Here is a 21,409-nt window from a genome sequence, read left to right on the forward strand (position 1 = left end):
AGCACATAAGCAGGAATACCAGCCAAGTGTTTCCCAGCCTGATTTTTTTTCTTTTGCATCTATTTATGATTTCCTCTAATTTTTTTTAATTTGGTCATATTTTATTTTTAATTTTTTAAGGTTTATTTGAAAGTCAGAGTTACACACACAGAGAGAGAAAGAGAGAGAGAGAGAGAGAGAGAGAGCTTCCATCCTCTGGTTCACTCCCCAAATGGCCGCAACGGCTAGAGCTGTGCCAATCCAAAGCAAGGAGCCAGGAACTTTCTCCCGGTCTCCCACGTGGGTGCAGGGCCACCTTCTACTGCTTTCCCAGGCCATGGTAGAGAGCTGGATTGGAAGAGGAGCAACCAGGACTAGAACCAGTGCCCATATGGGATGCCAGCACTGCGGGCAGAGGATTAGCCTACTGCGCCACGACGCCAGAGCTTTAACCTGCTATGCCACAGGGCCGCCCCTATTTTTAATTTTTTTTTGAAGATTTATTTATTCGAAAGGTGGAGCTACAGAAAGGCATAGGAAAAGATAGAGATCTTCCACCTGCTGGTTCATTCCCCAAATGGTCACAATGGCCAGATCTGGACTGATCAGAAACCAGGAGCTTTTTCTGGATCTCTCACATGAGTGCAGGGGCCCTAGGACTTGGGCTAATCTCTACTGCTTTCCTAGGCTACAGCAGAGAGCTGGATTGTTAGTGGAGTCGCTGGGTCTCAAACCAGCAGCCATATGGGATGCTGGCACTGCTGGTGGCAGCTTTACCTGTTATACAACGCTGGTCCCAATTTGGTCATATTTTAGATCGATCTTTAAAAAAAATATTTCTATTGGGGGTGAAGGTTGGAAGGGAGACGGAGAGACAGACACCCACCTACCCACTGGTCCCATCCACTGATTAACTCCCTAAATGCCCACAATGGCTATGGCTGTGCCAGGGCTGTTGCCAGGAGCCTGAAATTTAATACAGGTTCCCTATGTGGGTGGCAAAAACCTAATTCCTTCAGCTATCACTGCTGCCTCCCAGGATGTGCGTAGGCAGGAAGTCAGAGTCGGAAGCTGGACTGGGAATTGAACCCAAGTACTGCAATGTGGGAAATGGAAACCTTAACAGCTAGGGTAAATGCTCATTTCTGGATTGGCTTTTATGTTTTTGTTTTTAATTGGGAGTAGAAATATTTGAAGAAACTCATTTGTACCAAGGAAAATAACTTAAAAAATACATTATCAGAGTAAAACAGTCTATGACCTATGAACAGTGAAGAATTGGTAATAATTAACACTAGAACAGGGAAACCTGATCTCAAATTTTGATTGTAATGGTTGGTAACATGGTGGTCAGATGCAAGTCACAGGATCTCATTTTACCCAAGAATCCTCAGCTATAACATGGACAAGCACCATCTTCAGGTTTGCAGTAACAAATAAAATGGTAGAAGCAAATAGGCCAACACTGTACCTATATTCAAATGGCATTCCTTTGCTTTTCTGGTAATAAAATGGAGCCAGGGAGAATTTTTGACTGAAAATAAGGTCCTGAAGGTGAATATAAGTCATTTCTAAAATGGAGAGAGGCTTATGGATTACACAAAATAATCAAAGCAAAAACACCCAGTACAATTCCCATTGTATCATTTGGCAGATACAAATATCTCATTGACATTCTAAAAGGTAACTTTTCCTATGTGTGAACATGTGACATGGACTTAAGAAAGCTAACATCACAAGCACTCTAATATTTTGAGTGAAATTGTAATGGGGAGAGGCATGCTAAGAATTTTAGTGTTTTTGTTCATTTTTAGCCTTTTTTTTTTGAATTTTTGAATTTTTATTTTTTTTATTTTTAGTTTTTTTTTTTTAACTTTTATTTAATGAATATAAATTTCCAGTATACAGCTTATGGATTACAATGGCTTCCCCCTCCCATAACTTCCCTCCCACCCGCAACCCTCCCCTCTCCCGCTCCCTCTCCCTTTCCATTCACATCAAGATTCATTTTCAATTCTATTTATATACAGAAGATCAATTTAGTATAAATACTTCAACAGTTTGCACCCACATAGAAACACAAAGTGAAACATACTGTTTGAGTACTAGTTATAGCATTAAATCAAAATGTACAGTACATTAAGGACAGAGATCCCACATGAGGAGCAAGTGCACAGTGGCTCCTGTTGTTGACCCAACAAATTGACACTCTAGTTTATGGCGCCAGTAACCACCCTAGGCTGTCGTCATGAGTTGCCAAGGCTATGGAAGCCTTCCAATTTTGCCGACTCTGATCATATTTAGACAAGGTCATAAAAGACAGGTTGAGGATAGTAACCAATGATCCTAAGAGTGGCCTTAACCAGGTCTGAACAATTATACAGCATTAAGTGGGGAAGAGGACCATCAGTACACACAGGTTGGGAGTAGAGCCATTGGTGGTAGAGTAGAGGTTATGATTACAAAGGAATGAGGCCCAAGTGCACTAGACAGGGCCTAGAAAAAAGGACAGAGTCATTATTAGAGGAGCTAAGAAAGGTGCTGTCTAAGCTACAAGTAATTTTTCTGATTGAGAGGCAAATAGAACCTGATAGAAGGGGCTTGATAATAATCTGTTGGGCTTTAGGCCTTGTAAGTTAAGAGGCCCAGACCTATCTATCTCTTCACATGGGGTATATCCTAAGGGAGGTGTGAACCTCCTAGGGGAAGGCACTCTGTTGACTTTCATTACTTGGCTGGGCTGGGAGGAGAGCTGGCCAGGTAAAGGCAGGGGGCATCTCTAACAAGAAATTTACAGTTCTGCCTGCAATGTTGCTGACCCTACTTGGCTGTCCCCTCAACTGCAGTGGTCACTTTGGAAGTTGGGCTGAGTGAAGGGCTTTTCAGCTTGGAGCCAATAAGATCTGTGGCTCTGACCTGGGCATCCTTCGATTCCAGGGCAGGTCCATTTCCAGTGATCCAACTCTTGGCAGAGCTGCCAGGGCTCTTCACAAGCTGACTTCTGCTGAAGCCCAGGCTTACCACATTGAAAGCCACTGCAGTGGACTGGCCTGTTGGGTCTCCTTGAGGGCAGATCACTGTACAGATCAGCCATTAATAGGCCTGCCACCCATTGCTTCTGATGCCTAGCTTTCTTTTCCTCCTGGTTTGTGTTAAAGCAGACCAGACGATGCAAGTCAAGGGAGATCACTAGCAATCAGAGAAATGCAAATCAAAACCACAGTGAGGTTCCATCTCACCCCGGTGAGAATGGCTCACATTCAGAAATCTACCAACAACAGATGCTGGAGAGGATGTGGGGAAAAAGGGACACTAACCCACTGTTGGTGGGAATGCAAACTGGTTAAGCCACTATGGAAGTCTGTCTGGAGATTCCTCAGAAACCTGAACATAACCCTACCATACAACCCAGCCATCCCACTCCTTGGAATTTACCCAGAGGAAATTAAATTGGCAAACAAAAAAGCCATCTGCACCTTAATGTTTATTGCAGCTCAATTCACAATAGCTAAGACCTGGAAACAACCCAAATGCCCATCAACAATAGACTGGATAAAGAAATTATGGGACATGTACTCCATAGAATACTATACAGCAGTAAGAAACAACGAAACCCAGTCATTTGCAACAAGATGGAGCAATCTGGAAAACATCATGCTGAGTGAATTAAGCCAGTCCCAAAGAGAAAAATATCATTTGTTTTCCCTGATCGGTGACAACTGAGCGCCAAAGGGGAAACCTGTTAAGTGAAATGGACACTATAAGCAACAATGAACTGATCAGCTCCTGTCCTGACTTTAGATGTACAATGTAATACTTTATCCTTTTTAGTATTTGTTGTTGTTGTTGTGGTTCTAGTACTATTGGTTGAACTCAGTAATTAACACACAATTATTCTTAGGTGTTTAAATTTTAACTGAAAAGTGATCCCTGTTAAATCTAAGAGTGGAAAAAGAGAGGGAGGAGATGAAGAGCTATGGGTTATTTAACTATGCGCTTATTTTCAAAGACTTGAATAATCACCTTGTAACAATGATCAGATTTGGTCTATGTTATGTCATGATTTTAAGGAATCTTATTTCAACCAGATATTTTGGATTTTGATATTGGTCTATTATGCTATTGGTCTATTATGCTATGTTATATGTGCGTACATATTGTATGTCCACATGGGGAAATTTTATTAAGAGTTTTATTTTAAATGGCTTTTAGATAAGATTGTCCATAAATTTAAGCTGCTAAAATCAATCAAAGATACATTTTAATTTGTATGACCTGAATCTGTGTATCATATGTTTTAAACTTGTTGGTAGAAAGAAACTAAAAACATTTTATATGGTTGTGCTTAAGTTTACTGGTTAAACAAACTACACCATGTTAGATATTTAAGACGTGTTTTCAAATACATGATTCTTAAAATTTATAGAAGGCATTGGACCTTCCGGTAAATGTTTTATTAAGTTCTTATCTAAGGGTTGAAACGGTTTGCTAAGTATTCATGTAGTATTGCTATTGTCAGCAAGTGATCTAGGACTTGCTCCCTCATTTCTCTATTCTAAGCCCAACTTGTTCTTTCACTTCTCTATTCTCTTCAAGGTAGGGAACTAATTCTATTATGAAGGAATCTGTAGGATGCACAATTTAATCTTTAGACCTTATAAGAGATGGCTAACATTTTTCTGTAATAGCATAGCCAAAATAAGAACTTAACTAATAATCTCATAGCTAGATTCACATCGCCATCAGCGAAGTATACAGTAAGTAAAAAAAAAAACCTCCCTTTCAGACCAAAGGGAAAGAAAGTTTTAAAGTGAGAATATAATTTTCCTCATGGGCATTGTCTACCTTAGAAAAACTACTACAGAACATGCCTGTGACTATAGACTTGTAGTTCAGGCCACCAAAGATTAGAGATGGGACACGGGCACTCCCTTGACTTTTTTAGCCTATTTAGGCAAAATAATAAAAAAAAAAGTCTACATTTATTACACCAAGGTACCTACCAAGGACACATATACTACAAGGAAATATTTTAAAAGGTAAATAAAAAATAAGGAAAAATGTAGGGTAGAAACATAAGATGAAACTATAAGTAAATTTAGAGAATTTACTTTCAAGTTACATACACTGGCAAGCAGCAGGCCATGGGACTTATTATGAGCAGGATTATGATGGAGTAGGGCAGCTATATTTTAGCCACACAGATAGTTTTGCCCCTTTCATGTTTGGTCTTCTTAAAATCTGATAGCATCAAAGCAAATATCATTATCTTTTCAAAGCAGGACACAGTCAACAGAATTTCTTTCCATTTGGCTGAAAGCTTCATGGTGTTCATTTAAAATTATTCCACATTTATTAGAAAAGTGAGGTTACCTTTAGACTAGGGGGCATACTCCAGTCCCATATATCTAGAAGGGGATACAGGAGGGAACTGAGAACAGCTAACCAGAGAACACATCCCATCAGCTGCTCTGCTTCATCCAGTCTCACCCTATCAGAACGCAGGCCCGTTGTGGCTGGCACTTGTTTCTCAATCTTTTCCTTTCTGGGCATTACTCTGCCCAGCTTCTCAGATCCACTGAGATCGGCATTTACAAAACAATGTACCTTTCTAGAGGATCAATTCTACTGTGAAGTTTCTTAGAGCAGTTGAAATAGTTCTGATTTGCACATTTTTACTGAAATGCTCCTGTGTCATAGATTTTTGCATTTACTTTTTTTTTTTTTTTTTTTGGACAGGCAGAGTTAGACAGTGAGAGAGAGAGAGAGAGAAAGGTCTTCCTTCCTTCCATTGGTTCACCCCTCAAATGGCCACTAAGGCCAGCACACTGTGCCGATCCAAAGCCAGGAGCCAGGTGCTTCCTCCTCGTACCCCACGCGGGTGCAGGGCCCAAGCACTTGGGCCATCCTCCACTGCCTTCCCGGGCCACAGAAGAGAGCTAGACTGGAAGAGGGGCAACCGGGACAGAATCCGGGGCAACCAGGACTAGAACCCGAGTGCCAGCGCCGCAGGCAGAAGATTAGCCAAGTGTGCCACAGCGCCGACCAATTTACTCTTAAGGGAAAATATAAAATTTCAAAGGTTTGTCTTTCTTTGGGGGAACTACTTCAGTCTATGATTCCAGAACTGGGTAGTAGATCTAATAAAAATAAACACATACATAGATATAGGATATAATAAAGTTAACATTTCAAACAGAAGAACAAACAGCATTATAGAAATGAGTAGATCTAGAGGAAAAAAAATTTTGAGGATGCTCCCTTTGTCTAAAATTACAAGACTCTTACCAGGGTCTGCACCGTGGCGCAGCCAGTTAAAGCCCCTGCCTGCAGCACCAGCATCTCATACGTTTGCTGGTTTGAGTCCCAGCTGTTCCTCTTCCGGTCCAGTCCTCTGCTAATGTGCCTGGGAAAGCAGCAGAGGATGGCCCAAGTCTTTGGGCCCCTGCACCCATGTGGGAGACCTGGAAGAAGCTCCTGGTTCCTGGCCGCAGATCAGCTGAGCTCTGACTGTTGCAGCCTTTTGGGGAGTGAACCAGCAGATGGAAGATGTCTCTCTCTCATGCTCTCTCTCTCCACCTCTCTCTGTAACTCCATATTTCAAATAAATAAAATAAACCCTTAAAAAAAAGACCCCTACCAAGAGCTTATATTGGTAGTGTGCTTCTAAGTTTTAGATTGGGTTCCTTTACAGGGCTTATCAAATGACAAGGATGAATGGTTTATACTAGAGTTCTGGGATCATAGACTGAAGTTAGACTGAAGTAGTTCCCCCAAAGAAAGAAAAATCTTTGAACTCTTACATTTTATCTTAAATTAATGCAAAGATCTATGACACAGCAGCATTTTAGTAAAAATGCCCTAATCAGAACTACTTCAATTACTTGAAAAAAACCTCATAATAAAACTGATCCTCTGGAAAGGTACATTGTTTTTATAAATGCTTATTTATTTGGAAGGCAGAATGACAGAGAGGGAGATACAGAGAAAGAGATCTTCCCATATGCTGGTTCACTCCCAAATAGCTACAAAAGGCAGATCTGAGCCAGGCCGAAAGGAGCAAGGAACTACATTCTGGGCTCCCACATGAGTGGCAGGGGTCTAAGTACTCAGGCCATCATCTGCTCTCTCCCCAGGTGCATCAGCAGGAAGCTGGATTGGATGTGGAATAGTCAGGACTTGAATCAATACTCCAATATCGATGCTGTGGCCACACCAGTGAATTCACCTGCTGAGCCACAATGCTGTTCCTCGAAATAGAATGCTTTTACCCTGTGGTTTCCAGGATGATTCCTCGCTGCTTAATACTCTCTAGGGTAGATGTAGCCCATTTAAGAGGTGTGGTGTAGGCCGGCGCCGCGGCTCACTAGGCTAATCCTCCGCCTTGCGGCGCCGGCACACCGGGTTCTAGTCCCGGTCGGGGCACCGATCCTGTCCCGGTTGCCCCTCTTCCAGGCCAGCTCTCTGCTGTGGCCAGGGAGTGCAGTGGAGGATGGCCCAAGTGCTTGGGTCCTGCACCCCATGGGAGACCAGGATAAGCACCTGGCTCCTGCCATCGGATCAGCGCCGTGCGCTGGCCGCAGCGCGCCTACCGTGGCGGCCATTGGAGGGTGAACCAACGGCAAAAGGAAGACCTTTCTCTCTGTCTCTCTCTCTCTCTCTCACTGTCCACTCTGCCTGTCTAAAAAAATAAAAAAATAATAAAAAGAGGTGTGGTGTTACACAAATTCCTTACAAATCTCATATTAGCCTTTATGTGGAAAATGAATAAGAGATGTTCTTGTTCTCACTTAGCAGATTATAAAAATTAACCATGAGGAAATAAGGAGCTTAATTCCCACTTCTAGTTGCTGATGACTCTGTGACTACAATCCAGCTCCTTTAATTCCATGGCTTTCTCTAAATACATCTCCTTTGGGCCACTAGTTCAGAATCTGTAAATGTTCCTAGAACTTTAGGGCGTCTACCAATTCTTAGAGATGAAAGATTTTTCAAAGAATTTCAAGGCATGAGACGGTTCTGTAAATGCTGATTAATTTTAAAATTGTTTTATTTATTTCTGAAATAGAGCAGACAACATATTGAATGGCACGGATTTGATGCACTGAGAATTTCGGCTTTGTCTTGTATTTGCTGTCTGATGATTCTGCTCACCTACATAAGAAAAGGAATAATCTCTTTCGAGTTGCACTGTGTTCATAGACAGTTGACAACAGGGGATGAAAACTGGCCATGCCTTCCTGGATGGCTGGCAGTAATTGGAACCATCTTTGAAAGGTGCCAACTGTTCTGAACTGACAATGGTTTCTTGAAAGAGGCTTTAACAAATGTTTGTCTTATGAGAGTATAGTGGTTAGGGACAGTCCACAACCCTGTCCAAGAGGGAAGATGTGTTGGTTTAGACTGACTCTGTGTAAGAAGCTTGGCTGTGGTCCAGCTGCCAAGGGCCTAAAGCAAAATAATTATTTGAAACTAAAAGGAAAGAAAAGAAAAAATAAATACTGTATCTATTATACTGCCTGGTTACTTGGGATTCTGGTCGTCTTTTAAATTAAAATCATTTTAGGGCCAAGAAAAAAATTCCACAATGTCCCATGGAAAATCCCACTCTACAGTGGTTTGTTGTGTTAATAGTGTTTTCATGTTTTTCTTCTGGAAGCCTTTATCTGAATCATATTAATTAGCTTAGTGCCAGAGTCCCAGAATCTATATGGAATCGTGTGTAAGATGAGTGAACGCTTTAACTAAAATGGACAATGTGAAAGCACAGTCCATTTCATAAGCAGATTCTCTTTAGATATATAAGGTATATTGTCTCCATAACACTGCCTGTGGTGGTGAAAGGTGAGAGAAAGTTATTGGCAAGTAAATTTATGTAAGTCAAGTAAGCAGACCCAAGATTGAACTGATATTGTCATATTGAATTTATTTCACCTTTGTATCATATTTAAGGAAACAGAAAGGCAAATACATAGTGAACTATCTTAAAATATTTTAGTTACAAGGATGTAATCTTCATGTAAATACCCTCAATACTTAAAAGTTTGAGATTACTGACTATAATGTTAGTATAATCATCAGAAGTTGACAGGAAGGTTTTATGATTTATTCAAATTATCCATGCCAAGTTTATTTCATAATAAGTGTTATACTAGGAATTTTGGAATTTGGCAAAATTCAAACAAGTTACAAAAATGCAGGGCACTGATGTTAAAATGTTTTGAATATGTCAGTTTTCCTCTCAAAAATTATCCTCCCCAACCTAACCCCTCCTGTTTTTAATTTTTTTTTTTTTTTGACAGAGTTAGATAGTGAAAGACAGAGAGAGAGGTCTTCCTTCCATTGGTTCACTCCCCCCCACACACACAATGGCCGCCACAGCCGGCGCACTGCGCTGATCCAAGCCAGGAGCCAGGTGCCTCCTCCTGTCTCCCATGCAGGTGCAGGGCCCAAGCACTTGGGCCATCCTCCACTGCACTCCCAGGCCACAGCAGAGAGCTGGACTGGAAGAGGAAAAACCAGGACTAGAACCTGGGGTGTCAGCGCCGCAGGCGGACGATTAGCCAAGTGAGCCACGGTGCCAGCCCCTCCTGTTCTTAAGCATTAAAATTTTGAAAAACATCTTGCTATGTAAAATAACACAATATTTAATGTCTACCAAAATGCTTCTTATAGAAACAGACCTCTAGCAAATGCACTTCCACCTCTTTAAGTAGTTCTAAGTAAATACACTGCAAATTACTTAAGCAAAATCCACCGATGACATTCTTTTGAGCAGTAGTTTGTACTTTATAGGCATAAAGCTGGGGCAAGAATCTTGCCTCACTCACAGCTGGAAGGCAAAGAGAATGATTGTTGGGTAAGAGAACATAAAGGAGAGTTTTAGAAGGCATAAGCCCATGTGAACACACAACATGCCCATTAGCTATGTTTCTGCATAGGACTTAGGATCTTGCATAGTAACAGATACTTTCTATACAATCCTATATTTCCCTACACCATTTAAAATGTTTGAGGGATAGGGAAGGGTTATTTGTCCTGGCAGTTTAGATACAGGTTAAGACACCAAGGCTCAATAATGGAATACCTGGATTCAATATCTGGCTCTTTTTATTTCAGCTTCCTACTAATATACACTGTGGGAAGCAGTGATGATAGTTCAAGCTTATTCTCCAAGTGCCCACAACAGCTGGTGCTGGACCAGAACCAAGTCATAAGCCCAGGACTCAATCCATGTTTCCCAAGTAGATGGAAGGGACATCAGTTTTTGAGCTATTACCTGCTGTCTACCAGACTGCACAGCAAGAAATTGGAATTGGAAGCAGAGATGGAATTCCAACAGATATGGCTATCCTAAGTGGTTTCTTAACTGTTGCACCAAATGCCTACTCACTTCTACTTTTTAGGTTTTGAAAATGCAACATATATTTAACTATTCCAGGTTTTCAAATTCCAGAATTCACTTTAACTTATGGAATCTTTTTTAGAAAAGTAAGGCAAATCTGTGTCCATTGTAGTGAAGAGCAAACTGCACGTAGACGATGGGAGATAACCAGCAAAGGGCCTTGCAAGACTAGCCACATTTTCCTGCCTTCAATCAGAACCATGTGTCTGAATATTTAACAACTGGGATTGTCTAGAACTGCTTGTTAAAGAGAGTAGCCTCTGACTACATGTGGAGATTTAAATTTGATATTAAACAAGAAAAAAAGTAAATGAAGTTTAGAAATACATGTGCTCCATTTCACTGGCTACATTTTACTTGCTCTACAGCAACATATGGCCAGTGGCCGGCATATTACACAGTACAGACAGTTCTACTTCACAGAGAGTACTTTGGGTAGTTCTGATCCATAGCTTATTATATATTATTTCTGTTAATAAAACATTTCATCTCCCCTTTCCAGGGAAGAGATAACAGACTGTCTTAAAATTTTAAAACCATTAGGTTTCAAAAAATGATTATTGTGTTTTCCCTTGTGTAATTTAACCAAGCAATTCTATAAAAGGAATACTATGAGTCCTTTTATTACAACATACTGTGATTTTTCTCAAAATTTAAAGTTTCCTTGCCTTTTTTGTGTTTCATTTCAAAACTATATTTCTATAATATAAATCTAATACTGAATATGTCATACCATGACTCTAGAAATTTTTTTAAATAATTTCCCATTAAAATTAATGACATTGACTTTTTAACCTTCTTTCCCTACCCTCAAACAAAAAATGATCTTAATTCTTGTGAACAGTGTGTTCATGTTATTCTAGACAAAAACTGATATTCAGGTAATTTTCTTGTACTGCCTAAGTACAGATTTACCTAGAATAAGCAAAGGCATTTGGGCTGCGTTCAAATTTTCCTCCACTCTATTCCTATGGTTCGAGTGAATAGACATTTCTAACATACTCATAGACAATAACATGAGTGCAGATCACAACTTGTTCTTAACTCAGTGTTTATTTTTATTTTTTGACTAGAGTACTGTACACTACACCAACTTGTTGAAAAGAAGGGAGAAAATCCTGTCCTTGATCTACATGATACCAAGCTCAGGTAAGATCAGGAGCCTTATTGGACTGTGTGATTCTTTTGGCAGCATCTACCTGTGAAGACATGTACTTTGACAACGAGTCACCTTTTAGTTTTCTCATTTGTTTCTTCAAACACAAGGGACAATAGAGTCCTCCTTGTGCAATAATTTTATCAGTGTCCTTTGGTTCTACTGCCGGATGTAGAAGGAGCTGCCTCTAAGTCAAAACTTCTATACTTGATCTTAGCCAAAAGGCCAAGAAGTGATAAGGCAAAAGTTCTAAGATGTGAATTTAATCCATGTGCCCAGAGACTCTGGCAGACAGAACTGCAGATTGGGGTGTGTTTTTATAGTTTTGTCCTTGGCCTTGATGGGGGTTATGCTGGCACTGGGATTGCGTATGCTATTGAAAGGATGTTTTCTCCAAGTTGGCTGGCATTCGTGTGATTGTATTGTATTGATGCAGTATTTGCGTTGGCATCTTCATTGCTATCCTCATTTTAAGGGTTGATCTCAAGGGTGTAAATTTGTGTTTATTTTTGCAGTGTTGGAACAAAGAACAAAAATTCCTTGATGCTTACAATCTACAGGACTCGTTATGCCAGGGCAGATTCCTGAAAGTCATTTTCCCTTGAACATGTCTGAATTTCAACTTAAAAAGTAAGTGTTACAGATCTTTGTTGCTTGGATTAAGTTCTGCTTAAAATAAAAATGAGGTAGGAGGTAAATTATATCAATTCTATTTACTCAGTTTCTGGAAGGTAGCTAGTCTATATAGCTCAGTCATTTAAATTTTGTTCTGTTTTGGTTTGTGACTTTAAAAAAAACCTATCATTTCTAAAACATTTGCAGAATTGCTAGAAAATCTTTATTTTAATCCTTCAATTTTCTTCTTGAGCCAAGGATCCTAACCTAGCCATGCTGTTCCTGAAATACATCCATCACAAGCCTCATCAAGCCTTTTACAGTATAATTGTGTTTACAGACAAAAGTAAAGGCAATTTAATCAGATTCTTCCATGTTTTGAAAAGCATATAAATTTAGCTTGAGAGACTACAAAGTGTAAACCATTGCTAGCACATGTATGTCAACAAATCAACTGCCAAATTCCGATGATTCTCACTAATGAATCTGTTTCCTATTCTTGCATTGTCTTTTTCCTGAGTCACTATAATACCTTCTCAAATAAGCTCATAGACAAATGAATACAGAGACCTACTTGGGGAGACTATCTACCTACATTTCATTTCTAGTCATATCCCAACATGGATCCCTATCTAAAACTTTAAATGGTTAAGTATTGTAAAAATCTTAGTCTGGAAGTCAGATCCAAATCTCTCCCTGGTCGGGCCTCAAACAGCTTTTCCAGTCTTACCCTCTCTGATCCTTGAAAGAAGGGCCATGTTTTATCATCTCTATTTCACCAGTGCCATGGGTGTTTCTTGGCACACAGGTGGTTCCCAGGAAAATATGTTGAAATTTCCTACCTTACCTAAAGCTGTTGGTTAAATAAGACTCCAGCAACCTCTTCACTCTCATTCCCCTATATGTATTGCTATTATTCCCTCATCTATGAGGTCTTCTTTTCCTTTCTCCTCTTTACACTTTCCAACCCATTCATTTAAAAGCCATTTAAAATATTTTCTGATTTTGAAAACTGAATGTGCCCTCTTGGAAAATCTGGAGTCCCTTTCAAAGCATTTATAGCACATATTGCAGTCTGCTTTATGCCATACCTATTTGTCAGCTTTTCTTAATTACCCTGCTCAATTCTAAGTTCCTTTGGGACTGGAAATCATGTTATAATCATTTTTGTTTCACCTACAGTGTTTAATATAATATTATTAATCAGGCAATAAGCAAACTCTGTCCCCATTTGAGCACTAATTGTATTAAGAGGCTTATTATGTAATAGATAACCTAGAAGAATCAATCAAAAGAAATCCTATCATGTATACTTAGTGTCTTTCAAGTTTTTATGTCCTCACACATTATAGTATTTCAAGTTCAATAATACGTTAAGCTAAACTCTTCATGAGAACATTAAATGCAAATCGGTCAACTTAGATGAACCAAAATGACAAGTAACTTTCCATGTAAAATTTATTAAATTCAACTCAAGAAAATATCTATACCTAATTAATTCCTTATAATATAGACAGGGACCGTATTTTGTCAATAATTGTTCCTTGCTAGAACATGGTGTTCCTCTTTGGTCACTCTTAGAGTCAGGATCTAATCCCTCTCCTTGTCTTTTACTTTTCTGTCTGCCTCTCCTTGAAATACATTCTTGACTTCACTGATATAGTAGTGGGTCTCTTGTATGCCTTCAGGGTTAACTTATCAGTCAACTGATACGGCGTATGGGCTTCATGTTCTCAACTCCATAACATGTGATTTTGTAGCTTTTTTGAATAGTTTCTGGCCATTTCTCTTCACACTTGAACAACTCATAGGTGGTCAAATGGATTCTTAAGAGCACTTAACTCACCAAGATCCTATTTGGAGGGCAGTCCATTACAGAAAACAAAATCTCCTTCTTCTGTCAGGGTTATCATCTACTTCACACCAAATATATGAAATCATGAATGATTATAAAATACACTAGTTCATGGTAAGAAGTCACGCTTTGTAGTCAGATGAGATGAGATTCAAATCCTATCTCTGTAACATCCTGACTACATGACCCCAGAATACAACTTTTTAAAACTTTTAAGTGGGAGTAAGTATACATAAGGTATTATGTATCAAACATTTAGTCCCATACTTGGCAGACAGTAGATATCATTTTTATTGTTATTAAATATATAAAGTTGCATTTGCAGCAACAAAGAAGAAACAGTCCAGATCAGGAACCAAGATTGATGTTATCAGAATTTGAATAAGGATGAAAAAGTCTAATAGATCTGGAAAAACATCTTTGTGAAGATGAGAAACCACAACAACCCAGAATATTTTGCTAAGAAATTTGCAAGTTTTTTTTTTAACAAGAGAGATGTAAACTGGTTCCCTGAAGATGGTAGCAAAGTGTTTTAAATTCTGAGGACAGGTAGGGAAGAATATGAGGTAGGGAGAGACTAAGGCTAGGTGGCCTTTGGCAATGTGACAATAGTTCAACCAGTTGACCATGAGGATATTTGCTCTGTGAATGGGGAGGTGGTGGTTAACTAAAGTGGCACTGACAAGGAAGAACCAACAGAAACCAACTGGCAACTTGTGAAAGATGGGGAAGTCAAATAAGACATTTAGAGAATGGTGGCTCTACAGAGGGAAACCGGCAAATGGAGAAGCAGGGTTACTTCTGCAATGGGATTATGTTCAGTTTTAGATAATATATCAGCTTGAGTTGCAATAAAGTGACAGATAATGAGCATTGCCTAGATCTGGAATAGAGAAATATCTTGCTAGAAATAAGTTTAGATCGTTCTACGAGGAAGGAATGTTGTGGGATGAGTACCAACAATTAATGCTTCTTGCTCCACAATTCTGATGCAGATTCTCTTTAATTTTTGAACTTTTCTGAACCACAATATGGAAAGTTGAGCTGCAAAAATTCCTCTCTTGGAAGTGCTTAGTACCAATTTTACTGCTTTATTAGTCCTTACAGCCTCCAGTAGTGTAGTAATGGGGGGGGGGGGGAACAACAGCAATTCTTCCCATATTTTTTTAAAAAAAGATTTACTTATTTGAAAGGCAGGCAGACAGAGAAATTTTCCATCTGCTAGTTCAGTTCCAAATGAACACAACATCTAGGATTGGGCCAGGCTGAAGCCAGGAGCCAGGAACCCCATTCTGTTCTCCCACATGGGTAGCTGGGGTCCAAGTACTTTGGACATCATCTGCTGCCTTCCCAATTACATCATCAGGTAGCTGGATTAGAAGCAGAAGAACCAGGACTCTGATATGGGATGCAGGCATCCCACTATGCCATGACTGATCCTCCACATTTTCAAGAGTCATAAGATAGATTTGCTTAGGGAAAATTTCTACCTTTAGATGTATACACCTTAGAACATTGCTACAGTAATATTCACTGTGGAACTCAAGTTGAAAGATTGTGAGTTCAATGAAAATCGTAGTTTTAGGCCAGTGCCATGGCTCACTTGGCTAATCCTCTGCCTGCGGCACCAGCATCCGGGTTCTAGTCCTGGTTGGGGTGCCGGATTCTTTCCTGGTTGCGCCTCTTCCACTCCAGCTCTCTGCTGCGGCCTGGGAGTGCAGTGGAGGATGGCCCAAGTGCTTGGGCCCTGCACCCGCATGGGAGACCAGGAGGAGGCACCTGGCTCCTGGCTTCTGATTGGCGCAGTGCACCGGCCATAGCGGCCATTTGTGGAGTGAACCAACGGAAGGAAGACCTTTCTCTCTCTGTCTCTCTCTTTCTCACTGTCTAACTCCTCTGCCTGTCAAAAAAAAAAAAAAAGAATGGTAGTTTTAAACTAGAGTTAATTTAGCTGTCACTTCCAAGGTGTTTATGAGCAATGTCTAAAAGGATTTTTTAACTGTCACAACTGAGGCCTCTCCTGGGTAGAAAGCAGGGATTCTACTCAGTATTCCACAATATATATATCCACAATATACAGGATAACCAGCCACAACAGTGATACAGCTGGCCCCAAATGCCAATATAACTGACATTGAGAAACCCTGAATTAGAGTGACTTTCAACAAATATCCTGTTAGGTTACATCACATACTTCTTTATATACCCAAGGTATTTTACAAAGAAAATGTTTATCAATTAATTGTTGGTTGGTACTTCCAAATAAAATCAGCACAAAAGGTTGTTTATCCTCAAAGTTTCCCCATGGCAAAAATGCAAAGGCAGTATTTACTTCGCTTCTGGTTCTAGACATTGGCAATCTTGAATTAAAAAAAAATAACAAAAAACTTGGCAGCATCACTTTTCTACCCATAAGTACAAAGCTAATATTTCCACTTTCATTTAGTCAATAGGTTTACATTTTAAAAAATCTTAATAATTTTAAGGATCTTACAAAGAATGCTATGCCCTGAATTCCATTGATGAAAAGGAAAAAAAAAAAAAAAGAAAAAGATTCAAAATGTCAGTTTGCCCTTAAGTGATGTATTAGCTACAAGAAATCTCATTACAATTTGATGCCTGAATCCCTTCAAGGAAAGATCTTATATTGTAAAGGTAGCATGTGTGTCATGTGATGTAAGTACTTACTTTTATTGAATAGGTAAGTATATAATAGCTAAAAGCCCCATAAATCAGCTAAATGTTCTCTCAATTTATAGAGAATATTTGATCTGAGAACATTACTGTCTGCTGAACGACAGGAGGGAAAGGAGACACAAAATGCAATAGAGATGGATATGGTGACTAATTCCTTCAGATTCAGAGTATCAGATTCCAAGTCACAAATGGGCAACCTGCACTGCTTCTGTACTGTCCACAGACAGCCCAGGCAATTTAAAAAATTTAAGACTTGCATATTAGACGTGGTGAATGGGGAGTTACATGCATATAACCAAATCACTCCAGAGGGACATCCAAAAATAACGGCAGAGGATAGATGTAGGGTAGATCTATTTGAGGAAGTCATTTTTCATTGGACTTTTTATTTAAGCAAATTGAATGGTGATGAAAGAAAAAAGCAAGTATATTTGGTCAATACCTGTCAGAGGGCAGAGAATGTTCTGTCTGGCAGCTAGAAATGAAGAATAGATTTAAACGGCGCAGGGGGGACCTGGCGTTTGCCTAGAGGTCAGATGCCTGACCGTGATTACTTTCTGCCTTTCTCCTAGAGGTCATTTTTGTGCTAACTGTGGAAATTCCTCAGCCCCTTTCTCTGCCAGCTTTTACTTTCTGATGTGTACAGGGTCTCATTAACTGAAAAAGATCACCTTGGGCCCTTGTTTTGCTTTGTAATTAGCATCTTACTTCCCTTCTATTTTCGGCTGCCAAATGTTTGAATGAGATAGCTAAACCTGCTGCCTCATCACCCCCCTAGACCCTCTGTAATCTGGCTTTCATCCGCAGCACTGACACCACTTCCTAGGCACAAGAGGTCTCTTCAGCCAGCGGAAAGCAACACTGCACATGGTGAATAAGAGCCTAGGACCAGGCAAGGCAAGTGCAGCTTCAGTCCTTGCTCTTGTCTTTATAGGGTGTGACTTCAACTTACCACGCCTCAGTTTCTTCGTTTGAGTGACACTAATACCAGGACCATCAAGATAAACTACCAGGTTGTTTATAAAGTCAATATCACAGTGTTTTAGAGTTCTCCAAAGAGACAGAGCCAATAGGGTGTGTGTGTGTGTGTGTGTGTGTGCGCGCACGCACAGGAAGGAATAATTCTTTCACTCAGGAGACAGTGCGACTTTCTGTTCTATTGGAGCCTTCAACTGCCTGAATGAGACCCACCCACATTAGGGAGGACCATCTGCTTTTCTGTCTACTGATTTTAATGTTCATCTCATCCAAAAATACCCTCAGAGACACACTCAGAATAGGCCTTATGCAAAAATCACACCCAATAGCCTTCTACCCCTGGCTTTTCACTTATGCATCATAGGCTACTCTGAGCTCTTCAGTTTACAACCCTGAATTTATTCAAATGCAGATACATTTTCTTATTCATCATCATAATAGATAATGCTGAAAAACTGAATAGCACCAGAAACTCTCCTACTTCTCTAAATTCCCTATACTTCTTTCTCCTGCCCTACTTTCTAATGGACCCTGTGACCCAAAATATCCTTTTGAGCTTCATTCCTTGTCATCTGCTAAACTATTCAGGCTTTGGATTCATGTGTAAAGAAGCTTCGGACACATTACTTGCCCTCAAGCAGTTTATAATTTAGCAAGAGACACAAACCTACTATGGAAAACAAAAATAAAGTCATCAAATAAATCAGTGCAAAAGCTTTGGAGAACTCTAATAGCCTTTAACATAACAATATAAAAATAACCGGTCATGGTTTTATATAGATGTTTGCGTGGGGGAACGACCAAATGAATGAAGAGACTTGGTAAAGAATTGTGGATAAGAAGCCAGAATTAAAGTTGAAGAAGTCAGAGACGATTTAGGTCAAGTACACGCGAAAAAATATTTGAATCAATCTTGAAGAGAGAACAGAATACCACGGTGGCTGAAGGAGAAAATTCTTGTTTATTCTGTTGCCTTTGCACAGAAGAGTTTGGAGATAAAGAAGAAAGGATTTTTTTTTTACATTCTCCAATCTATAGTTTTCTCATCTGTACAATGGGGTTGATAATACAAATGACTCTGTAAGAGTGTGAAATTAAGAAAGTTAATGTTTACAAAGTGTTTTAGTGACAGACACAGAATAAACATTCAGTAAGTGTTCTATTACAATCATTATATTTGGAGGAAACAGAAGCTAAAAAGCTCATTTATAATGAAAGCAGCTATTCACTAATATGAAAGTGTGCATAGCTTTATTATTTATTACTCTGAGGAATATTTGAAAAGTGTGGAATCATTTTAGGATACAAGCGTGTACTTTAAAATACTGTGTTCTTACCTGTTGATGCTTGCCTTCAATAATTTAAAGTATATATTATTTAAAAATGCTGCTCGTGTAGTAACCTATACTATGATAAATTTGGGTATTAGCTGCTTCTGAACTTTTGAACCTGTTGTGGGATTGAATCCACAACCGATACAGAAATGTTTCTTGTCATTTTATAATTCATGAAGTTAAATATCTTCTGCTTGCTATGGTTATTGAGGGAAAAGGTATTGAACTGGTAGGCCTGAACTCCAAATGGATCTTTCACATACCTAGAAAATGTTGATTTGTGAAAGCTCTGTTGTACATCTTCTTGGGTTTAGCACCTAGTGAGATTTATATTGTGGCAAAAATTGCAATGTAGTCCAGGCCTTCCCTCTGATTCTGAGGCCTCAGCTGTTCACTAGGACCGATTTTCTTCCTACTAATTTTTTTCCCTGCATATTCTCATCCCCTAACTAATTTAACACATTTACATCCAAGTCTTTAAAAATTACATTTCCTCAATTAGATTTTTTTGTTGTTGTTCCAGAAGATTGAGAAAACTCACTTACCATTAATTTATTTATTGGAGGCATACTGTATCACAGACATGGTGCTAGGTGGAAAAATACAAACACAACAATGATCGTGACCCTAAACTCAAGGATACACACTTTTGTGGCAGAGACAAAAGGATAAATTATATGACCCAGAGTACAGATGCTGGGAGAGCCAGGGATGACTCCAGAGAGAAGTAGGCATTTAAGCATAGGCTGAAGAATGGCAGGTGGGGGGACATGTGTCTAAAGACTGGTAGCAAAGAGGATATCCCTCGAGAGATTGGAGGGAAATGGAAGAAAATGAGGTAGGAGAAGTGGGTAGGGTTAGAGACGAGGTTACATATATATATAAAAGATCAGGTGTACCTGGTCAAGAAATAAGGAATGTTTTCTTAGAAAGCTGAAATTAAAAAAAAAAAAAAATCACCATTTTCCCAAGCTTATTCTGTTTGTATATGAAACTTTTTTTTTTTTGATTTTTGATTACTCAAACGTTTCATGTTTTTATTTAGCTTTCTGACTCTGTGCTTGTGCCTTCAACACTTTCGCAACAATTTTCTGATCCTCAATAAGGAAAGCACGCTTGATCCTGTCACGGACACATTTAGCACACACGGAACCACCATAGGCCCTGCTGACGTGGTTTTTGGTTTTAGACAATCTCATCAGGACTTTAGGTCTCACAGCACGAACCCCACGAAGTCTGCCTGGGCACACACCACATGCAGATTTTGGTGCCTTCCCAACCTTCTTCGTATAAAGGTAAACAATTCTGTTACCAGGAGTTGGGGACAGTCTGGTTTTGTTGGAGGCTGTATTGTAGGAGAGCCTCTGGCGGTTCGTCAAATGCTGGCCCATTGTGGCTGCCTCTAAGCACCGTCCCGGAAGAGTTGTATATGAAACTTTTATAATTCTATCACTATACTCAGCATACTCATTCTTCAGATAATATCAATTACTTTGTAAATGACTTCTGTATTTTATTAAAATTTGTTTAGGCTTTAATTTATCCTATTGCTAAATTTTAAGACATTTTAATCATCAGAATGAGGTGAAAATTCAAAGTTATGACATTTCATTTCATTCATAGGAGAATAGTCCCATGACCACCTTGACTTTCATTTGAGCATTGAATGTTAAAAGTAGAAAAAAATGTTTATATGTTAAATAGATTCTATCAATTTATTTTCACAGACATTCCAATTTCAATCTCTATTTTAACTCAATTTGATTTATGTCTCTTTCTATCCAGCCAAGGAATATTCTTTCCAAATCCATTGTTCCTCATTATTTTTCAATTCCTACCTATACTCAACTCTACATTCAGTCATTTGAACTATGTGCTCTCATTTATTGGTATATTACTTTTGAACATCCTCCCTGGGGTAGGCTGTGCCTACGTTTAATAAGCGATAGTGGTGTTCTCAAGAACTTTATGGCCCACAGGAGGAAGTAAATATGAAAGAATGAGCCCAGGAAAGAGTGATAGAGATCCACACACAAGACAGGTGTAGAGATTCCAAAACTGGTCTTGTATGAGAGTTTTGAGTTTTACAAAGTGCACAGGCTTAGAAATGCTGGGTTTGCAAGGGATGGATGTGCACAGCTCAACAGCACCTATGAAGATTTGAGTCCTTTTATAAGAGACTCTAATTGTTAAATGTTACTCAGAGCAAATATGACTGGAACAGACACTCCTGGCAAAATTCCAAATTAGCTATCTTTTAAATTGGGTCTTGGCTATTAAAACTTCCTATCCAGTAAGTATTGACACGTTCCCAAGAAAAATAAAAAAAAATATTAATGGTCATTTTACAGCTACATGTGTTTTTGTAGACCAAATTTATATTCAGAGAC

General features: G+C 39.2%; 1 protein-coding gene across 1 annotated transcript; it reads right to left on the reverse strand.

The window, feature by feature from the left end:
- Positions 1–20,053: 20,053 nt before the first annotated feature.
- On the reverse strand, positions 20,054–20,410 carry LOC133769527 (large ribosomal subunit protein eL34-like). Its single transcript, XM_062204739.1, has one exon. The coding sequence runs from the start codon at positions 20,408–20,410 to the stop codon at positions 20,057–20,059; it is 354 nt and encodes a 117-aa protein (XP_062060723.1). The 3' UTR covers positions 20,054–20,056.
- Between the last annotated feature and the right edge of the window lie 999 nt (positions 20,411–21,409).

Source organism: Lepus europaeus, chromosome 11, assembly GCF_033115175.1.
Source record: "Lepus europaeus isolate LE1 chromosome 11, mLepTim1.pri, whole genome shotgun sequence".
In the NCBI taxonomy this organism is placed as follows: Eukaryota; Metazoa; Chordata; class Mammalia; order Lagomorpha; family Leporidae; genus Lepus; species Lepus europaeus.

Excerpts from the sequence above, each read along its gene's own strand:
- LOC133769527 (XM_062204739.1), bottom strand. The coding sequence starts at position 20,410 with ATGGGCCAGCATTTGACGAACCGCCAGAGGCTCTCCTACAATACAGCC.